Here is a 22,169-nt window from a genome sequence, read left to right as displayed (position 1 = left end):
CGGTGGCAAAGTGGGGCTCACCACAGCACTGCCGTGTCTGCTGTGTGGGTCTGTGGAGAACAGCCTGGATTCCTGTCCAGTGCTCTCACCAAAGGGAGCTCCTTCTCCTGGCATGCCTTTTCTGTTTTGAAATGTCATGCTTCTGTTTGATTTATTTTTTTTTTTTAATTTTCTACTTGTGCTGTTCTTTCTGAAGCCCCCGGGAGAAGAGGTGTTAATGTGCCACACCAAGGGCATTAGCTTGGAGGGGCTGGAGCTGTGCATGGGCTACAGCCCATCTCACAAAGGGGGCCTAGGGCCTCGCCAGCTGGCCAGCCAGAAGATTCACGCTCCTTCATGTACTTTCTTTTATGTCTAAAATAGTTTTAGCCTTGTATTTTTGTGATCCAAGTGTACTTACAGAGAAATAGTGCCTTTTTTTTTTTTTCTTCCCCCATGAGTGGCTATAAAAAGTGCCCTGTAACAGTGCCACACAAAGAGTTTGTTTTTCTGGCTCCAAAGGGCTTTGGCTTCTCTGGAAATTGGTGGGTTTTCACAGTGAATTTGGCACAGCCCGTTCCCAGATCTGGCTTGGTGACCTTGCTGCTTTCTCTTCACCTTATACATCTCTCACCTGCTTGGAAACAGAGTAAAGGAGGGGGCTCAGTGGTTACTAAGCAGCAAGGAGGCAGCATTATGTCTGTCAGGTTGAATGAATAGCTGCAGTGTTTGGAGGCACTGAGGAATTTTGGACGCACAGTCCAGTGAGTCACAAAAGGTCTTTGGGAGGGAGGCAGGGTGGAGAGGGCATCCTGAGGATACAGCTGATACTGTTTCAGAAACTTTATTTGTGCTGAACTTGATGTCACTTCTGACTCTCCTGGGGTCTCTCAGAAACACCAAAAATATTTGAAAGTTGGTCTCAATACAGTGAAAGCATATTTTAGAGTGTCTTATCCTACACAGCACCTCCTGCTCAGCAGACTCTAGTGCAAACATCTGCTGTGCTCCGGCAGCTGAAGCAACGTCAATTTAAATAACTAAGGATGGATTAGCTGTTTTGAGATCTCCAACCAGAACATTACAAGCCAGGGGAGGTTTGCCCTTGAGGTTCTGGTAGAGCAGCTGGGCTATATCACTCCTGGAACGTAGCAGCCAAGAGAGAGTAGCCAGGGGAAGCATTCTTCCAAATGGGAGTGCAGGATCTGCATCCCCACCACACTCCCTGGTGTCATGCTTCTTAGAGGGTTTATCAGCCAAAGCCCTGAATGGCACAGTTGCAGAAGTGAGTTCTGGCCAACCTCTGCAGCCCAGGACCCTGCTGAGCCCTGCGTGTCTGTGGAGAGGCTGCTCAGACCTGCTCTGAAGTCCCCGTGCTCTGCCGCGGATGGGAGCAGTTCAGCTGCTTTCGGGTTACTGGGGAAGTGCATCCTGCTGGCCCTGCTTGGGGAACTGCAAGCTCCAGCTGGCCTGTGGTGGGCTTACATAGTTTCCAGTGGGCTGGATCCACCTTGTATATAGCAAGCTGTGCTCTAAAACATCGACTCTTGGCCGGGGCCAAGGGCCAGTCACTAAAAAGGAAGATTCTGTTTGATCTGTTTTGAGGAAAAGCTTCAAGAACAGCAGTTTTTGAGGAATTCAGAAGGGAGTGTCCAGGACTCACAGAAACAAATCCTGAATTCTTTCATTAAATTTAGACTCTAGCTTTGAAAAGAAACAGAGCATCCTCTTAGACTTTGACTTTTCAGGATACAAATATTGCCCTATTATCTAACAACCTGCATTTCATTCTTGATTTTTATAGTTTTTCCTCAGAAGTAATGTGTAAATTTTCTAAGCAAATGAACAGTATAGCTTTTTTTAGATTGGAAGCATACCTTGACTAAAATGTGTTTCTTCCCTCTTCTTTATAGGAGTTCTCAGAACTGGAGAAGAGAGATCCTCAGGAGCTAGTTGGTAAGTTCACTCAGAAGTATTTATTCACATTTTCTTTCAAACTTGTCCTTCTAGGCTCCCCTTTTGTAAAAAGCATCTTCGCTCTGTTGTGACAGTGCTGTAGTTTGAATTATTGCCTGCAATGCTTTCTGTCAGCTGAATATTTTCAGTGAATTCTTCTTTTGGGAGAAAGGTACAATGCCTAAAAATAGGAAAATATGTATATCTCACATGTCTAAGATGTGTATGTGAAGGCCAGTGTTGGTGTTTTTCTAGATGAGCTTGAAGACAATAAAGCAGTAGCTGTATCCAGATGTTTCTCTGACAGGCAGTATAACCAGGAGTGGTGGTGACAGATAATTTGTTTTGTGGTGTCCAAAACTTACCTAAAATACCTGCACTTAAATACAGTGATGAATGTAGGTCAACATAGCAGCTATAAATTGCTAGAGCACTCTGTTCTCTAATGGTTCCTGAAACTTGCTTGATTTTTGTGACATTCCACTTCTTTGTTGCACCATTGGATTTGGAAAGCCCAGGGTCATTTTTAATACCCTTTCCCAACAGCAGCACCCACAGAGCAGCATGTAGGCTCACTTTGTGCAGAATCAGGTTATTAGAGGTCAGCATACTTGCCGTGCTGGATTCTGTAAGTCTTAGACCATGTCTTATCTAGTTGAAAAGGAGCTATTGCAAGAGCCTTCACGTGAGAACCACTCCCTTCCTGGAAACTTGGACTTTCAGAGTTTTTGAATGGAGAAAGGTGCAGGATTTTCTGACATGAAGCAAGAGTCTTCTCCGACCTGGACATCTGAACTTTTGTCTAGTATATGCAAGTCAAAGTCTTCCTGAGTTTTCTACTGCTGCTTTTTCCATTAGAAGCTTGTGGACTTGCCCTTCTTGGAAGACAACCTTACGTTGTTCAGCGTCACCTTTATTGAAGTCTGGGGTTATATAGTTGCTCAAGTATACAGCATAAGTGTAGGCTCCTGCCAAAAGTAAAGTTTCTGTTTTACCTCACCTGTTTGTGTGCCTTGAGCTGGTCTGGGAGGTGGAGGCAAATGAGATCCACCTTTGCTGCTCTTTTTTAAAAAATTCTTTTTTTTAGTCCTGTGAGGCTTCCAGCTGAACCCATTCCTTGATCTGCTTAGAGCATGCTGGGTGAGCACTAGAGCTGGCCCAGAGCAAACAGTGGGGATGAGCAGCTGGGAAGGGCTGGGTTGTCCTGCCTTATGCTGAATTAGTGATCACATAATCAAAGCCTGAAAGAATGGGAGGGGAGCTTTCAGCAGTAACTGCCATGGGGTTGAGGAGGAAGTATATGTGAGACTTATTTTGAGAGATTTCTGCATCAGTGTTGTCCTTTTGGGTCTTTTGTAGCACTTTGAAGAGTGCACAGACAGGCCATCGCATTTGCTGTTTCCTGTGATGTTGCAGATAACACTTTTAGGAGGATGTGTGGGGTTTTTTTTCCCTGAAGTTCTTTGCAACATGGTTGTTTACTTGCTGGAGAGTAAGAAATGTTCTCCCCAGCCCTTAGAATATCTGAGCACAAAGTCAGTTTTCACAAGAGCAGAAAATATGGCTGAGTTGCAGGTCTCTCTGCATTTCTCAGCCCACAGAGCAGAAAGGGAACTAGTGTCCATCCATGGATGGGTGACTCACTGGCATGTTGTTGCCTCCAGTTCTTCCCTCTGATTTGGCTGTTCTGGTGCCAGGAAATCAGAAACCCACACACCCTGGTTTATGCCAAGCAGAGTTGATTAGAGTGCCAAAGAATGCAGTTTTAGAGACCAGGCACCACTGGTTTGCCTGTCTCCAGGGGAAAGCCATGCTCCTCTGATCACCCTTTCCAGGTCTTTCCTTGTTTTCTTGCATAATGTGACCTTTATAGACAAACTGGCACCTGGTACAGCCTGTAATCCCTCGTAGCTGCTTAAAACACAGCACACAAGTTGACAGTTCCTACTCCTACCTGGAGAGCAGTGTTATTCACTAAGGGCAAAATGCTTTACCAGACCTTGGATGATCCACACCCCAGTCTGTCCAGGTACAACCAATACTCTCCAGTGCAATCTGATGCTCTCTGTTCTTTTGGTTTTCTCTGCACTAGGAAAATCTCAACCCATCTGTGGGAAACAAAAGTCCTGTGTCCCCCATCCATGTCTCCAGCCTTTGGGCTGCAGGCAGTCGATGCCTTCTGGAAGGAGCTGAGTGTCCAGTGTGCTGTGGCACCATCTCCTGCTGTGCTGTGTCTCTTGTGCTGTTGGATGTCCAAATAACCTGACACTGGAGCAGATTAAACATAGTGTTTCCATTTCATTATCTGCCTCACCAAGATCTGGCAAACAAATATTCTTCATTGACTACTGAATCTTTGCTAGGGTAGCCCCTGACAGTTGACTGTGCTTTGGCCTCCTGTGGAGAGCCCAGGAGCAGCTGAACACCTCTGCCTTGCCACAGTCCACATGCTGGCTGCACAAAAAACTACAAGCACCAATTAGTTGTGCTAGTGAAATTTTTAACCTTTAGGTCAGCTTGTGGAAGGACAGTGCACAGACTGAGCACCGGTGCCTGTGTCCTTCAGCAGCAGGATGCATGATTTGCAGACCTGGCAGTGCATTGGTCCCTGCTTCCCTTACCTCCACCTGAGTTATAGGATCTGCTGTAGGGCTTTAGTTCTTTAGCTGGACTTGAATCCAGGGGGACGATGTTCATTTGCTGTGAGCCACAATCTGGGTGTGCCCATCGTGATTAAGTGTGCCAACAGCCAACTTCCTGAGGTCCCCACTGGAGATCCTCTAGGCTGAGAGCCAGCAAATCACAGGCCCAATGAGAGACTGCAGCCAGTGTCACTACCTGTGACTCATGTAAAAGTAAAACTTTGATCTTGGCAGAAATAACAGGATGCACAAAGCAGTTGGATGTATCCTGTGAGGACACACCTTGTTGTTAGCTGTCCATCTGTCTAGGCAGTGGGAAGCTGTCCCTGGGACTTGGAAACACAAAATCTGTTATGCAGGAGCTGTGTGTGCAAGTTCCAGGATGACCTTGTATGATAATCCCAGCTGCCCTTTTCTGTGTTTAGGGCAAGACCTGGTGGGAGGAGGCTGTGGGATCGGTGGTTCTGCTGTCTCTTTGGGGAGGAAATTTGAGGACTGCTCGAGGGCATGGATAATTCTTACTTCCTTACTGTAAAATAAGCCCAAAGGGGTTAAACTCATCCTTTTCTTGTTAATGATGTGGCATCTCAGTCTGTCTTCAGTGTGATGAAATAACTGAGTAATGATGAATATTTGCCTATGCTCAGTTTGAGGTGGAGCAGGGTGCACGTAGCCCCACTGCTGACTCAGTCTTCAGCTGCATACAGCTATGGTGGGATTGCAGCAGGCAGAGATGTCTTCGTTCCAGTTCCTTGCAAGGCATTGAGATGCCTTCACCCATCAGTATAATGTTGATAAATGATTGTTTTCACATGGCTCAAACAAAAGAGCAAATGAGAACCAAACCCTGAAAAATCATGGGTCAAAATATATTGTCTCTTTGGGAGCTCTTGTTCCTCCTCCAGTGTTATTTCTGCATCAGAGGAGCTTTGCACTGGTTGCTGAACATACTCTTGGAATTTTGTCATGTTGATGCTAGGTAGAGTTCATGCCCATAGTTGCTGAGTTTGTGAGCCCACAGTTCCTCCTCCCTTAAACGTTCTGTTTCTCTGGCTCTTCTGCTCATCTGCTGAGCCTGTGGGATATCTAACTTGAAGCTAGCCTTGATTTTTAGGGGTTTTTTTTTAGGTCCTTTCTTTGCTTTATGAAGGTGGATTTGTTGGCCTTTTTTCTTTCTTTTTTTTGTTTCTGCTGATGCTGTGAATCTCTTAAGCCACTAATCAGCTTTCACTTTTTCCAGGAAGCCTCGTGTGCTGTCTATTATGAACACTTCTCTTTGCTGCTGTGTCTCTGGGTTCCTGAAACCTTAATTAAACTTGGAGGCTTCCCTATCTCACCAGCAGCTGTAACCTATAACAAATGTCTGCCTTGTTGTCAGGGAGCTCCACTTTGCCTGCCTTTCTGTAGGGCCTCTGGCAAGATTTCCTTCTTCCACAGAGGCACCCTCTTAGTAAATGCCAAAGGACACTTTTTGTTCCTTAGCTAGCAGCTGCTGAAGAATTTAACCCCCGACAACATCTTGATCAAATAGAATGAGTGGTTGCCTGCCAGCTTTGCATCTCCAGAGGATATTGTCCTTAGTGCTTTACGTTTTCACAAAAGAAATGGAAACTGTAGTAGCACAGAACCTGTCATGTTGATGATCTGTAACCTCAGCTACCCGTGCTCTGTGCTAGAAGGCAGGAGAGCACTCTGCGTGCAAACATCTGGCCTTTGGACCTCTCTGGCCTTTAGTCAAAGAAACTGAACTCGAGCGTGCTGGAGCTGCAGTTCTGGCAGTGTCTCCTGAGGGGTGTATAACTGAGGAGCTACAAATGTGAATGGCTTGCTTGGTGTGACTTCTGTGCTGGTGCCAGGTCTCTTTTATCCACTACAGACTACGACTCTGCGTTCGCTGTAAAATTATGGTGGAGAGCAAGCCCAGCTGCTTAAATGTGGCCTGAATCTCTGCTCCAGGACTTGCCTAGAAAACTGCCTGGGCTTCCCGTAACAGTGGGAAGGTAGCAAGCAATAGTTTCTTTTGCTGATAACTCCATGAACTAATCTTTACAGGGCAGACAGGTATATCTCAACACAACCAGCTCTAGAGATCTGGCAATCTGTGCTGCTCCGTTCTCAGTCCTGTAGAACGAGGTGTTCTTTTTAGCAACAGTCTGACTCTAAGCAAAGATCAAAGTGCCTGTTAAGGAGATGTTAACTTAAGGATGAAATGTAATTTCTTGTGGTTAACTCCTGACAGCCTTGGGGAGGGTTGTTTCCTTCTTGAACCATTTTGGTTCGTGTAGGTAGACCTTGAAAGAAAAGTGAATACCTTCCCCCAAAACAGCAATGAGCTGGGCTGCTTTAGATTGTTCTCGTGATCTTCCACATACACAGTTTGATGCTCTCTGTAAGAGTACCCTGGCACAAGTTTTGGCAGACTCCAGGTTATCTGAGCTGTTCAGAGCAGGACTTTAAAGTGTGTATGGAAGACCTGGAGTAGTGGAGGGGTCGGTGTGCAGTGCACAGTGCAGGAGTTTAGAGAGGTATTCCACAAACCAACCTTTGCTCCTCTGAAGATCCTTTACCTATAAGGATCTCATCAACAATTGTAGCTGGAGTGGGAAGAAGATTAGCTTTTCACATTTCCAGTTGGGGTAGAAGAGACCCCTGAAAATAAAACCTTAGCTGTCGATGTGACGCAGAGCCGCAGTATAAGGTAGTTATCAATAAAGTAAGCATCACATCCTCCTTCTAGTGGTCTGACCTTTAGGTTAGTTGCTTTCTGCTCAGCACTTTGAAAACCACGAGTACCAGTTGGTAGCATTCCCCTATTACCTTTGCCCATTGGTTCTCAGTGATAGAGGAGCACTGGCAAGGGCATAGAAGAAGTTTAATGACTTGCATGACTTAAATTCCCTTCAGTATTGCCAGAACTCATGCCCAGTTTGCTCTCTACAGCCTCTTTTTCAGAGAAAGTGCGAAACATGTCTCCAGATGAGATCAAAATCCCTCCTGAGCCTCCTGGTAGATGCTCAAACCACTTGCAGGTTGGTATAAGTCCACTTTAGTTTTTTTGTTTGTTTTTAAACTTGCAATTCAGTAGGAAGGGGGGGTATTTGGGAACTCAGCTTAGTTTTTTGCACAAGTCAGAAATCCAGCATTAAAGCTGGGGGTTTACCACACTGAGTTTATGCATGTGCTGTGTTAATGCTTTAGACTTCACTGCAGTTCAAGCTGAGGAATCTCAAAGTAGTTTAAAGCTGTTTTGCACTCTGTAGGTTGCTTATGCTTTAGAATGGCTCTTGATCCCACTAGTAACACAGAAGCAATGTTTACTGTGCAGGCTGCTGTCCTCTTACCTCAGCAAATTCAGCTTTGTAGGAAAGAACAAATCATTGTTTTTCTATATGGGCCTGTGAATCCCCTGACTGGAATTGTTGAGGCAGCATCAACTGAATTCCTTTTCCACCTACGTGTCTCTAGATGATAAACACTTAGAGGGAAGGCTAGTAAGTTAGAGGCAGCAAAAGAAAACAAATGCATGTTTTCTCTAGTGCACACCCAAATAATTGCAGCAATCAACTTTCCAATAATTTTCTGCTCTGTTCTCCTCCTCCTGATGGAGAGCACATGAAAGACCAGGGGCTGCTGTTTCCTACCAACCATCTGAGTTTTAATTGCAGCTATCTCCTCAGGAGAACTACAAGTAAAGAATCTGGAGTGCTCTATAAAGTAAGCTGTGCAATGGTGATTCAGAATGATTCAGCATCCAGATCACGCTTTCTTCTGTGCACAGTGTACCTGGGCACACCCATTCCTCCTCTGGTGCTGCAGGAGGACTTTACTGTCCTGACATCAATGGGTTAGATAGATCTGAGGAATGCACAGAATTTGAGAGAGCAGACAGAATAAAGCAGATTTTCTTGCCCTTTGACAGCAGTTTACTGTGAAAACAAAGAGCTTGTCCTCTGTTAGCAGGTCAAGCCACATCTTAGAGCACTTTGAGCAAGGAGCTTCTATTGTTCCTTAGATGCAAAATATTCTAGGCTTTTCACTGTTCATTTGCTCTTTCCTTTTCTCAAATTCTTCCTTTAATAAACTGTATCTTGAACTGTGCCAAAGGGATTATTTCTTATAAAATTGACCAATTCCCTACCTGTAGACTTTGTGACCCATAGCGCTGCCTCCACAGGGAGGGGACAAAAGGGAGCATCTATTAACTTCTACTCTCCAAATTCACCTTTTTGCAGTTGTTCCTTCAAACTCACAACACATGCACTGGCTGTGAAGATTGTGTGATTTCTTCTTGCTAATTTTGTGAAGACTTGATAAAAAATTTTCCTTAAATCTTTTTTAAGATTGACAAAATACAAGTTTCATGTCAGCTCTTAACAATCCTCTTTTATTGAGATGTGAGCAAACCCTTAGACAATAGTTGTTTCTTTGAGTTGACTGTTCATACAGAGGCAGACATGAAGTGAGTTATCAAGAAACAATGAAGGAAAATTGACTCAACTTTCCCATCCTGAAAGACTGAAGGCCTAGCCTCTGGTCTTATTTTATATGCCTACTGAGCAGGAGAAATCTTGTCAAAAAGATAAGATTAATAAACTTATTGAGACTGTTCTCCTAGGAATATCACTAAAGTTTTTGTTCCCTCTGGAAGTTTCTGCTTTTGCTAACCCTTCAGTATCACCAGAGTGAAAATAATTTTAAGATCTTTCATTACCTTGCTGAGGAATAAGATAACTTGTTTATTTTTAAATCTTTCAGTCATTTTGGAGTGTAGACTGCTTCGTACTTTTAACCTGAGTCAGTTAAGCTGCCTTTTGCAGAGCCCTGTGGTTTCAGTGAGATAGTCGCAGACTTCATAACTGTGTGAGAGAAGCTGATTCCATCAAACTGGCCACTTGAGCCCAAGCAGGGATTTACAAGTGCATTGTTTGGCTGCCAGTAGACACCAACAGCAACACCTGATAATCACATTTGGTTTAGTTCTCCAACAGAACTTGGCTCTGCTCCCATGTTACCCTGGCATAGCCATGAGCCTTGTCTTCTGTGCAGTGTAGCCCAGCAGCTCTTTTTCAAGTGCATGCCTGAGTCTGGAGGTGGGTGTGATGGGCACTAAGTTGTGGAGAACCTTTGTAGAGTTCACCCATCCCTCTCAGAACTGGCATTCTTCTCTACAGTCAGAGCTATAAAGGGAAACAAGAGACTGGGAAGGAGGAGTGTGCACTACTATCTCAGAGGCAAATCTTCATTCACTGGAGCCTTCAGAGAGTGCAAAGATCAATTCCCTTGCTCATCCAAACAGTTCATGGAGTTCAGACCTTAAAGGAGGGAGTGTCTGTGCTGATGGGCCTGCCTGGCCTTAGGGGAAAGGTGGAATCCTTGCTCATGCAAGGAGGTCACTGATTCAGTTGGCTTGTTTCCACATGTGCACTTTTGATAGTCATGCAGTGTGCTGCTCCTTTTCGTACTGGCTCACCCTGTAATCTTTCTCTCTTAGGATAAAATTCAAAAGCTTTATGAGAGGAAAATAAAAGAGGGCATGGATATGAACCAGATCATTCAGAGGAAAAAGGAGTTCCGCAACCCCAGGTGAGCCACCATCTTTTCCTGTGTGACCAAAGCACCACAGAGCAAATCCCAAGGATTTTTGTCTTTGCTGGAGTTGTGGCAGAAACAGGATCCTGAGCAAGAAGTAACTACTGCTTACAAAAATGAGGAAGATGTAATCTGATGGTAACTGGACAGTAAAACTCTTCTTTATGCTCTGTGAGCATAAACAGCTAGAGCTGGTGTGTCCATTAGATTTTACGTGTACAGGCTTTGGATGAAGTATTTTAGATGTGTCTGTTCTGAGAGCTGGGAGATGAATTTGGGGGAAGTGGAAAATAACATGGTCATGCCATGTCCATAATAGCATGTGTAACTTTGTAGGTTCTGATTTTCCTCTTGCAGTGTGAAGAGGTGACAACATCTTTCTACTAACAAATCTGAAATGCTTCAGTTTACTTCGAGCTCTGGCTCTGTTCTGACCCCTTGTCTTTCCTTTGCAGCATCTATGAAAAGCTGATCCAGTTTTGTTCAATTGATGAACTTGGTACAAATTATCCAAAGGTGAGGGGCAATACTTTTGACTGGCAAGGGAGTGGGTAAAAGATAACATAGGGGTGTAAGGCCTTACCTCAGTCTTTATTGAGCCTGCTTGTTTAGAGGTCTTTAATCCCTTTGATCCCTCTGTATTGAGTGAACATTTTTGTGGTATTGAGCCCTGGCGCCTTCAACTTGGCCATGATGATTCTGAGCAAAACCTGCTGAAGTGTGTAGACATACATGACATTTCTTGGGGGGCATACAAGTGGGACAGCAGAAAAACACGTCTTATCCCAGCATCCCTTGGGCTTCAAAGCTGTCTTCAGTCACCACAGAACTTGGTCCTATAAAAGGTCTGATGTGATCTTTGTGTCACTGGGACACAAGAAGAAATCAGTGACGAATATTATCAGTGAACAGAAATACATAAAACATCTCTGAACTGAGTTTTGTGTACATGTGGAAATAGCCCTAATCTGACTGATTGTTTTTTTTCTTTCTTTAGGACATGTTTGATCCTCATGGCTGGTCAGAGGACTCATATTATGAGGCACTAGGTAATTCCAGGAAGTCTTTTCTGTTGTGTTTTTTTCTTTTGATCCTAACTTAGCTCTTTGTGTTTTTTATTTAATTAACTGCACTGGAGTCTTCACTTCCTTTTATGAATGAGAAGTCATCACATGCTGCTCTTTCAGTACTTCATTCTGGTTGGATGTGTCTGAATGTTATTGATGCTTCATCAGTCTGGAAAGCCTTTTCATTTGAGTTGGTTCCTCAATGTTTTCATCTCTTAAATCATTAATTTAGCACTGTAATGCTTTAATTTAAAAAGCAGTAGTTAGTTTCATGGCACTTTAATTTTCTATACACAATTGGAAGGTTTTGATTGTTTATGATGGGAAGTGAGTGAGATTGAAGTATGGGTTTTTACTGTTCCTAGTGCTTCTTGCAACTTTTCTACTTTCTCAGCTAAAGCCCAGAAGATTGAAATGGACAAATTGGAGAAGGTCAAGAAGGAACGCACAAAGGTAGCTATACAAAGCCAAATGAGGTGGAGGTGCAGAGATTTTGTTTGTTTCCCTGATGAATTTCAATTTGTTGCTTTGCTGTTTCTTATCAGCTGTAATTTGTGCTAATACTGTTTGGTTTTTCCCCTGTCCTTTCTTCTTTTTCCAGGCTGCACAGATCAAGTTGCTTGCCCTTCTTTATAGATCCCGTTCTATAGGTTGTTTATTCCACTGGATTTCGTTCTGTTTTGTCAGTATTTTTAAAGCAGAGCTCTTAAAAATAGTACTCAGTAAACTAGATACAGGCAAGATAATTCATAAAGAATAGCTTTTTTCTTAATCTGTAACATTTTGCCTGTTGGCATAACCTAGGTACAGGTTAATTTCCTCACCATGTCTTGTGAGAGTATCTACGTTCTGTTCTCCTTGATAGGGCTTTCTTGCATCTAATTTCCAGAAATGTTTGGCCTACTAAATGTTTTCACTTCAACTGGGCTTGTTGCAAACTGTAGCTTCTTTTGTACATCCCCAAGAAGGACACAGACAAGCCTGGGAAGATTTTATTCCTGTCCTTTGGTGGTGTTGCCTTTAAGCTAGGGGCTGGCATTAGAAAACTGTCTAATGTTAGAGATTACATCTGACTTTGCAGAAGGCTCCTTCCATATTCAGTATGTGGAGGTGTTTTTTTCTTGCAGTGCATGCTGTGTCTTGCTACTTGTTTTGCTTTTTTGCACAGCAGCCCAGGTATCTGACTACATCCTTGCCCATATTTGCAGTTTTGAACACAGGAGGCTGCATGCTGCTGTAGCAGCTCTTGTTGCTGGGTTCGCTGCTCTGATGCAGTCACCTTAAATCGTGCAGGCAGGGACTTGTATGTTTCTTAAAGGAAGCAGAAAGGAACTTTTTGTATAGATACATTCTGCATCTGTACAAACTGTATAGATGCATTCTTCAATGAGCAGGATCTATCCTTTCTGAGTTGGATCAAATTCCTGTGCTTACTGCAGTTAACAAAGCCATTGTTACTGTGTCTGACTCAGGAGCTGGGTTGCAGGAATCCCCTGAACGACCACAACTTCAGTACACTTTGCCCTGAGATCTGTCTGTGTGACAGTCAGCTTGGAGGCCGTTGTCTTATATGACATTAAAGCTGTTCTTAAAAACATAGAGGTTGAAAAAGACTATATATTAACATTTCATTTTTATCTTCTCCCCTTTCTCCTGCCCAGATTGAATTTGTGACTGGCACTAAGAAGGGTACAACAACAAGTGCCACTTCTACAACCACCACAACAGCCAGTACCACTGTCGGAGGTAAGGGACAGTTGTGATTGTACCTGTTCAGCTGCAGTAGTGCTGGGGTTGGTGCTTCCTGGAAACTCTGAAGGCTCCTTACTGGTTGTGTATATAATGTGTATATAGTGTTTCACCCAGGAGTTGACAGACTGGCTTTTGTCTAGTCCCTGTATCCCATGGCTGTCTCTCTGCGATGAACCCTTAGGAGACAGGCTGGATAGCAAAGAGATTGATTAGCAGGTCAAGAAACCTGATGATGTTTATGATTGCAGAGTGTTCTTGGGACTGACACATCTCAGAAGATTTGGGAAGACTGAAAGCCATTCTCTGGCCTTTTAAACTGGGAGGAAGGGAGAAAAACCACTGGAAGTTGAGGAGTGTGTCCTGTAGCTGAGCAACTGAGATGTGTGCGCTGTTAAAATTAAATATGCTTTGGGGCAGGGAGTGAACCTGTCTCTCTGGCAGGAGCTCAGGTGTAGAGTTTTATTTTGACTTCTGAGGTATAAAGTTGTTCTTCCTCTTCAACATTTACTGCCAGCGTATGCTGAAATTAATGTGAGGGAGAGTTGTCTAGTCAAGCAGCGTGTATTAACAGTTGATAAGATGTGGTGTTGCAGAGGGATTGGTAACATAATTTTAATCCTGCTTTGCTTGATCTAATCAAATTCACAGATGCCCAGAAGAGGAAGAGCAAGTGGGACTCGGCCATCCCGGTAACGACGATAGCTCAGCCCACCATCCTCACCACCACTGCAACGCTGCCAGGTGTTGTCACAGTGACAACCAGCGCAAGTGGATCCAAAACCACAGTCATATCAGCTGTTGGCACCATTGTGAAAAAGGCAAAGCAGTGACTGGTGCGATGGGCCTGGATTTTTTGACTTAATTGTCATTAAAGCCATTGTTCTCGGAAGGGAGGGGTAGCTCTCACCTTTGGTAAAAGATGACAAGACTCTTTGAAACAGACCACAGTTCCCTTTGGAAAGAATGGGGGCAGGAGCAGGCACGCCAGCTGTGTGCCCACAGGAATGGACCTCTGCAGAAAATGCCTCTGCCTCCTCTCGCTGTGGGAAGAACCACTCTCTGTTGTGCTGGAGGAAGGTGGTATCTGGAGTCAGCTTGGAAAAGTTAGATGATGAAATTGCTGCATTAGGGTCTTACCGTACTTGCAAGTCTGGTTTAGGGGGAATTAAATAAAGAGGCAAGTAATGAAGGAGCATCAGTATTACCCTTGTGTATTTGAGGCCAGGATCAAGGGCTGCTAGCAGCCTGGGATATGTGCCTCCTTCACATACGCTCACTCGGTTCCGAGGGAAGTAAAGCAGAGACAACTGGTCAGTGTCCACCTTCAAACGTGTAGCAGAGACTTGAAGCAATCAACATCTGGGTGTAGACTCGCTCATTGTTCCAGTACTGACACCTGTACCTGTGTGTGTATCTCTGTAGATCTTGGTGACCACGTGTTAAATAGTTGACCTCGTGAGGAAACTGCTGAAATAGCCTTGATACTGTCTTGCAGGAATGGAGATTTCTATGCAGAACCCATAAGCTGTAGAGGTTTGGTTTGTGATCTCATTAGCAAAGATCTATGCAGAAAACTCTTCCATTGCCATGGAATGAGAATGGACAGCAGATAAGCAGAGGAGAGTGTTTGATCTTACTTGTGGTATTGTCCATCTTTGTACTACATAGTGATGTACTGTGGAACACACGCATGGCAGTTACTGCTTGCTCCACTGTTGTGAAAAAAAAAAAAAACGTTTTCAGTTGAAAGTTTTATTGTATAAATCTTCTTACCTGTGTAGCAGAAAAATTATTACAAAAATGGAAAAAGTCTTTAAAAAAAAAAAAAATCCCTGGTCCCATTGATGTGTCTGCACTTTTCATCTCAGCGAGGAATAATCCGTATCCATTTGTTGTGCTTTGGGTTACAGACAGCATTAGGTGAGTAGGTGATTCCATCACAGTGGGGGTGGCATGAAGGTTTTCTCACATGGATTTTTTTTATAAATTTCAGAGTCTGGGGTGAGAAAAAAAATAAAGTGGGGCATTAAACTGATCTTGATTTGAGCCACTTTTGTTGTGGAGGGTGTTCTGAAGTAGTTGTTAATTCAGTTGTTCTTAATGCTGTCTTTTCAAACCTATTCCTGTGTCACAAACTTCTTCAAAAGTCACCTTCAAGAACTAGAACCTGGCTCCTTTAAAACTCCTCTGAAGAGGCCAGTCTCCTAAAAGGAGCTCAGCAGCAGTGAAGTGGTTTGCTCATTGTTTTGAGGTAGGTGAGATAAATAACTTCAATGGCTCCGTTTGTGTAGAGAAACAGCTGCCAACCTGGACTCTTTCTTGTTGCAGTGGTGACTCCAGATTATTTAAATAGTCTTTAATTCTTAGATCATGATTTTTCAGATTCAGTAATTTTTCTGTATCCCACTGGTTTGTTAAATTTCTAGCCAGAGCCTGTTTTATTTTTATCTAGTGCATAAGCAATGATAAAGACATGGTTGCCAGAAAACAAAAGTGTAAGTTTCTTAGAATTTTTAGAGTTGCTTTTTCAGGTGTTTTTACACACCTTATGTCACTCTTGATCCAGACTTTGCATTTATGGGGACTTAAAGAAGGAGTAGGAGATTGGTTTCCTCCTTTTAAATAATTTTAAAATGTGTCCTCTGTCCTGGTAATCATTTTAGCTTTAACAAAGTGTGTACCCAGGAATGCTCACAGGGGAGAAACCAGGGGACTGATGAGACTGCAGTGTGGGAAGTTGGGGAGATGGTGGATTTGCTCTTTTTTAAAGTAATAAAATACTGAAAAGCATGAAAGTAGCAAGGTAGCAGCATCTCTGTTAAATTACTGTGCATTGGGCTGCTGACTTGATTCCTGCAAGCTTGTTAACAGGTGCCTTAACTCCATCCTCATCCTATGGAAGGTGCTAGCAGATCCTGGTTTTCCATTTGGGGATTGTAATGTACTCTGCAGGGAATGACACATTTCACCTCAACTGTTCAAGGTCTTTATTTCCCTGCCTTGAGGAACAGAGTTTTCAGAGGTGTCCTTAAAAGCCAAGGATGTACTTGTGGTGGGAAATACAAGCCAGTGGGTAGTTTTGCAGCCTCACAGGGTGACTGTCCTGTCTAGAAAGTCTTGTACAATTGCATCCTGCTTATGATTGTGTGGTGTCTGCTGAACAACATGTAGTTGAAGATAAAACAATAAAACTGCAGCAAAGGTGGATGGACACCAACTGCTGCAGTTCCTTTCAGACTTGGTGCCCAAAGTTTGTCATCAGAAGGATCTGCTCCTGTGGATAGAGTTGGGAGGGGTCTGGGCTTCTAGAACAGCTGGAGTCGCTCTAATGAGTGTCCTTAATGTGTGTGTGCTGAGAGCAAGTCTGAAGCTGAGTGAGATTAAATACCTCAGTGGGATGTGCCAGAACACAGGAATGCAGCCTAGTGCCAGAGGTACCAGCCTGTCTTGTGCATCCCCTTCTTCTGTCCTGCCTAGCACTGTTACTGGGAGTAAGCACACACAGAGCAGGAGAGTCTGAGGAGACTACACGAATTGAATTAATCTTACCAGTTAAGCACCTGACCCAGAAGGACTTCTGAAGTTCTTAGAGATGAATCATTTAACTACAGAAGCTACTGAACATTGTTTAAATGCAAAAACATTATTCATATCAGACGTCCTGGCACCCCACCCCTTCCTCTTCAGGCACCCTCTTCCTTCTTGTTCTGCAGTATCCAGAGCTATTCCAAACCTCTGGATTTCTTTGCAGACTTCACAGCCAGAGCTCAGGAATGCTGCTGGTTCAGCTCCTGCCTTGCTGCAGGAGAGACAATGTCCAGTAACTCTGGAGCAAGAGCAAAATGCTGATGAGCAGGGTTCGACGATGCTGCATAGAGCCATAAGCAGAAAACTTCCTAAAACCAGCCCTGCCAAAGCATGCTGAGCAGAGGTGGCCCTGAGGCACCTGGAGCAGCAGTTTTCAAACTTCTGCAGCAACAGATTCTGCAGGAGGCCTGGGCTGAACTGGCTGCTCTGGCAGCTGACTCCTGAGTGCTCACGGCTGAGTGTTTGCTGTCTATGGTGCAGAAAGCAACTTGAAAGGTGTATGATGGGTTTTTTTTCTCCTTTCCAAAAAGCTGGAGTGGAGGTGCCAACCATTGTGTAACAAACTTGCAGCCAGTACAATAACTTGCTGCTCTTGTTTATCTTGTGTGTTGCTATCGGAAGTAATAGACAGATAGACAAGTTCAAAGTCCTACAGTTCTGGGAAAAAAACTCTTTTCTACCTCTGAGAATGTGTTTGTACAGGTTGGCAGCTTGCACTTGGCTGTGGTCAGTCAGGGCACCAGAGGAAGGTGGAGGGGGCTTTAGGCATGTAAGAGCCATGTCCTGAGGGAAACGGTTCCTTTCCTGGCCAATGAAGCCGTGGCCTGAAGCCGTTGAACCAGGAGGTGTGACTACTTTGCTCATTAGAACTCTGTATGGCTGTGATGATACCAGGTCTGGGTGTTTGATGTTGAGTGCAGGAGGGACCTCCTCAGTGTGAGGGCTTTTGAAAAGCCCCTAAGAACCTCAAGCTACATCAGAGCTGCACTAATACAAAGTCACAGCTTACATGGCTAGAAGGTTCTTGCTGCTGCTGCAGTAGTGATTGCTCAGGCTGCATTTCTGACTCCTGAAAGCTGTGGATGCTCTTTCTTACTTCCCTCCCAACGGGAGACCAGCTGTACCCAGAAGAGAGAGTAACACCCGTCCCATTTTCACTGTTCTTTAGTTTGAGAACTACAGGCTCGTGCTCTTTGAAAACCACAGAGCTTCTCTCTACTTACCAGGTCTTTAAACACGTGTCTCTCCTGGCTTGAGCAGGTTTCTCTTAGCTGAAGCTCCACGTTTGTGTGCCTGCCATGCCAGGCTGCTCAGTGGAGGGAGGAGAGTTGCCGTGGTGAAGTCATCCTTGGCAGTTGGTTCTGCTCTCACTCTCTCCCTTCTGAAGACTCTTCTCCCACCCCTGTGCCCTGAGGTGCTGGTTTTCTTTCCTATTTGCTTGCTGTGATTTAGAGATCTGCCCTCCTTTGATGCTGCACCGAGAAGGGATTTTGTGTGTTCAGGACTTGCTTTTATGTCTTGCTGGGTGCTGCCTAACCAAAAGAGCAGGTGGGGAGGAGCAGCCCTTGCCAGCCCCACCTCAAACCGTAAAATGTGAGCACCTGAAGCAATGTTTTAGCTGGATTGCTGCTGTACTGCCTGTTTTGTGAGAGCTCTCTACTGAGATTGAAAAAAAAAGTCTTCCTTGCCAAGGCTTTGGGCCAAGCCAAGACTTTGCTGATGACACCATCAGCTTCTAGCAGCATGGAGGTGATTGCTTCAGCAGTGTCTGGATAGCAGACACCTGCATGAGCTCCTTTCCAGCTCTTCTTCATTGCAGGGGAGAAGTTGTAGCTTCTGCAGAGCCTCTTGGATGCTCTTTGCAGTGTGCCCTAGAAGTTAGAAAAGAGTGTAGGGGCTATTGCTCCTGCTAAATGCTGAGAACCCAGGAAAGCCCAGAGCTGTTACCTCCAGAGAGCTGCTTTTCAGCAGGGCTCTACGAGACTGCCTAACAGTAAACAGATCACTGTTGGGGTGCAAGACCCACAAACAGGCTGTGAGGTTCCCCCAGTCTCCTTTGCCTTCTGGGGGGCATTTCCACCACCGTATCCATGCGTTGCTCTTACAGAGCAGTTTCCAGCTCCCAGCCTTGCCGTGCTCCCCTGCCTGTTTATATTCCACTTCCTTCCTTTTGTTCTAGGGAGTACCATGGACACCAACGACTTCCAATACTTACCCTTTGTTTATTTGGAACTTTTCTTTGGCTGGATCTGGGCTTGGTGCTGTTGGTTGCCAGTAAACAGCAGAGTGCCAGGATTTCAGGAGAGAAGGTTTTGCCTTTTCACGTAGAAGGCGTCTGTCTGTCTGTCTGCCCTCTACCACGTTTGCACGAACCAGCAGTAGGAAGAGAGCAAGCCTGCCCTTTGGTGTGGTGACAAAAGCTGAAGCTACTGGTACTTTTAACCTTTCTCCTCTCTGTGTAGCCTCTTGTAGTGCTTGGAGGGGGTGACAAAAGGTGACATTCCCACCTTCGCTCTGGTTTATGTTGGCTGGTTCCTCACAAGACTCACCCATGCTGTTGAATGTCTGGTGTGGGCCCAGCCAACACAAACTGGGAGGAGAGGTGGGCTGTCTTGCTAAATCCCTCAAACATAACATCAGTGGGCTGAAAGCCCTTTGGCAGCTGACTAAGTTGCTACCGTAACCCTGGAAGGTCCTGCTTTCCCTGCATGGGTGTTAGGATTGTTGTGGGCTGAAGTTTTATCCTGGATCTTTTACTAATATTTTCTGCTTGTGTTGTTTTTGTGGCTCGCTTGCCTCTTGCTGCTGGTTTGTTCAGCAAAGAGATTTTCCTCTAGGTATGTGTTCATGGCAAGGAACATCCATCGTAAAACAACAGAGGTGTGCAGCTAATGCTATCTAAGGCAAAGGCTGAGGAAGAGAATATGGGAGGATTTCATCTTGCACTTTTAATTATCTGGGTAATTATATTAACTATAATTTAGTTCAATAAATTATGGGCACATTAACGTACATTAATAATAATTAAGCATTCCTTAAACTTACACCCACTAGCAGGATATTGACAATACAGTGCACAAGGCAGCTGTGGGATTGAGTATTTATATTTCTTTTAGCAGTGTGTTGTTACAGAATTCAAAAAGGGAATGAATGTGCTCCAGCAGCGGGATCTTGGCTGTGACTGCTCAACAGAGACCTGTAAAATCCCCAGAGCTGTCTCGGGGCACACTGTGGTGGCAGGACAGATTCAGCATGAAGTGCAATCATTTAGTGTCAGCTATAAAATGACTTGTTTTCCCTCCTAGGGCAAAAATTCCTAGGCTCTGCTTTGTTGCCTTAAAATTTGGTAGTGGAGTTATCTTGGTATTAGGAAAGTGCCTTTTATCAGCCCTGCAAATGTTTACTAAGATGTAGCCCTGTTAGAAAATTTGTGCTCTCTGTGCTCAGATCTGTTAGGGGCTGATGGGCTGTGTGTCAAAGGTGCAAAATCAGTATCTCGGGCTCTTCTGGCAGCACCCATGGTGAATAACCAGGGTCCTTCTCACAGCTGGAGATGCTGAGCAGGCTGGTCCTACTTTGCTGCTGCGATGAAGGGGAGGGAGATGGTGTCAGGCAGGGCTGGGGCTGTCAGAGTGTCTGCAGGTGAGACCAGAGATACTTTACAGGAGGCAACATAAGCGTGTTCCATCTCGGGTAGAGAAAGGAGGACATCCAGAAACCAAGGACACCAAATATCATGGTGGAAGCTGGCTCCTCCCAAGCTTTTCTGGTTGGCTCTGGGCTTCCTGCTGGGGATCCCTCACTAAAATACTTTTTTTTTTTTTTTTTTTCCAGTAATATTTCTTGCTTGCAGCCTAAAGTGCCTTTTATAACTCTGGTGCCTGGTGGCATTGCCTACCCCAGTGGTAACAGAACTGTGGGGGGGGAGGTAGGCTGGAGCTGGTGGGAGCTGGGTGCTGCTGGTGGACAAGACCAGGGGAGGTGAGCAGACACATCTGCAAGCACCAGCACGTGCTCCCATCAGCTCTCAGAGGAAAGCTGGGCCTCAGGTCCCCTCTGCAATGTCCTACAACATCTGCTGCCTCTGTGGCTCCTCAAGGCAGCATGGGACCCTCTCCTCCAGCCCCTCACTGGTAACATTCTGCTCTTCACCAGCTCGAGCACCTGAGCCTCATCTCCTAGTGCTCATGTTGTAGTGAAAGTCTGCTGCAGTTTAAAAAAAATAATAAATAAATAAATAAACCAAACAAAACATTTTGACTTTCAGATTTTTTGTTTAAATGGAGGAAACTGCTTCTCCAAAAGGGCCAGGGTAATGCTGAGGGGGGTCAAGTAAAGCAATCAGAAAGTAGGAAATACCAGAGTTGGGGCCATCTTCAGCTGCACCCCTGCCTGTTTCCCATTTCCTGCAGTTCTTCGTGGCACGAGCACATCCTCCTTTTTCCTGGGGCTTAATACGTTTGCATGTATTTACTTGAGCTTCCTATTTTTAGGGAAAGGAATCCTGCTTCTCACTTTCATTTGAGTTGATACTTGGTCTTCATCACCCCAGAGTCCATCAGTGGCTCCATGGTGCTATATTGATAACGAAGATGCCAAAATTGCCCTGCTTGTATTTTTACTCTCCGAGGCAGGCAGGAAATATGCGACTTTTTCGCCTGGCTGTGGCTATTGTTTGTGTTGAAGCTGAAGGGAGGATGCAGTTTTCCTTGTGAGGATTTACTTGGGAGTTAAATTGGAGCCTCTGCCATCGCATCTGCTCTGGTATGTGCACACTGCGACCGGCTCTGAGCCATGACAAACCCTGGACCCTAGAGCAAAGGGGTGCTGCAGGACACCTGAGCTCCCAGCCCTCCTCTGCTGCTCCTTGGACTGGGAAAGGGGGTCTGGATCCATCCCAGCAGAAGGGCTGGGCACAGCGGTGGGATTGCTGCTCCTTGCACCCTCAGGCTGGGGTAGGGTGCATTGGGAGCATGGGTCTGTGGGTCTCCCAGCAGGCTTGCTTTGATCCATGAGCCAGACCTGTTGCAGACGAGGAGGAGGCTGTCTGCTCATGCTCTGGATAAAGCAGGATGCGGATCCACACTTTTTGCAAGTCGGGTACCAAGGCTGGGCTCGGCAGCCGGGCGGTTGTGGCAGCAGGAAGGTATCTGGCAGCAGGAGCTACCCGGGGGCTGGGGCGACAGGCTCCACTCGTGCCAGTGGGAAATTCAGAGGAGAAACCCCCAGCGGGAGGGACGGGGAGTGCTCTCGGCTCTGCCCTCAGAGAGGCTTGGTTGGCCAAGCTGCCCACCTTGAATGCCCTCCCTACCCACCGCTTGCAGCCCCTCCATGGTGGGCACCTTCTTTCCCCCGTCCCCAGCTCAGCCCTTTCCCTGCGGGACGGCGCTTGTGGGGCGGGAGGGAGGGAAGGAGGGAGGATCCGGGCGCCTGTTCGCGCTGTGCCTGCCCGTCCAGGTGTGCGAGGGAGGAATGCCAACCCCTGAGTCACGGGCACCCCCTCCTCCCTCCCGCCTGGGATAAAGCTCGTCCTCACCTGGGAGCCCATCTCATTTACCGGGGCTCCCACCTTTCCGGACCGGGAGGGAGAGGCGGG

The 22,169-nt window shown here is 45.4% G+C and overlaps 1 protein-coding gene across 1 annotated transcript in view; it reads left to right on the top strand.

The window, feature by feature from the left end:
* The window catches only part of SAP30BP (SAP30 binding protein), a gene marked incomplete at its 5' end in the record, with an annotated part of 29,301 nt that extends 15,160 nt beyond the window's left edge, over window positions 1–14,141 (top strand). The window contains 8 exons of the mRNA XM_008949913.1: window positions 1,893–1,935; window positions 7,518–7,606; window positions 10,069–10,160; window positions 10,622–10,682; window positions 11,164–11,215; window positions 11,628–11,686; window positions 12,895–12,979; window positions 13,634–14,141. Of these exons, the coding sequence (XP_008948161.1) occupies window positions 1,893–1,935; window positions 7,518–7,606; window positions 10,069–10,160; window positions 10,622–10,682; window positions 11,164–11,215; window positions 11,628–11,686; window positions 12,895–12,979; window positions 13,634–13,815 (663 nt within the window). The remainder of the gene's footprint in view (window positions 1–1,892; window positions 1,936–7,517; window positions 7,607–10,068; window positions 10,161–10,621; window positions 10,683–11,163; window positions 11,216–11,627; window positions 11,687–12,894; window positions 12,980–13,633) is intronic.
* Between the last annotated feature and the right edge of the window lie 8,028 nt (window positions 14,142–22,169).

This window comes from Merops nubicus, unplaced genomic scaffold (assembly GCF_000691845.1).
Source record: "Merops nubicus isolate BGI_N331 unplaced genomic scaffold, ASM69184v1 scaffold13581, whole genome shotgun sequence".
In the NCBI taxonomy this organism is placed as follows: domain Eukaryota; kingdom Metazoa; phylum Chordata; class Aves; order Coraciiformes; family Meropidae; genus Merops; species Merops nubicus.
This window is presented reverse-complemented; position numbering and strand designations above follow the sequence as displayed.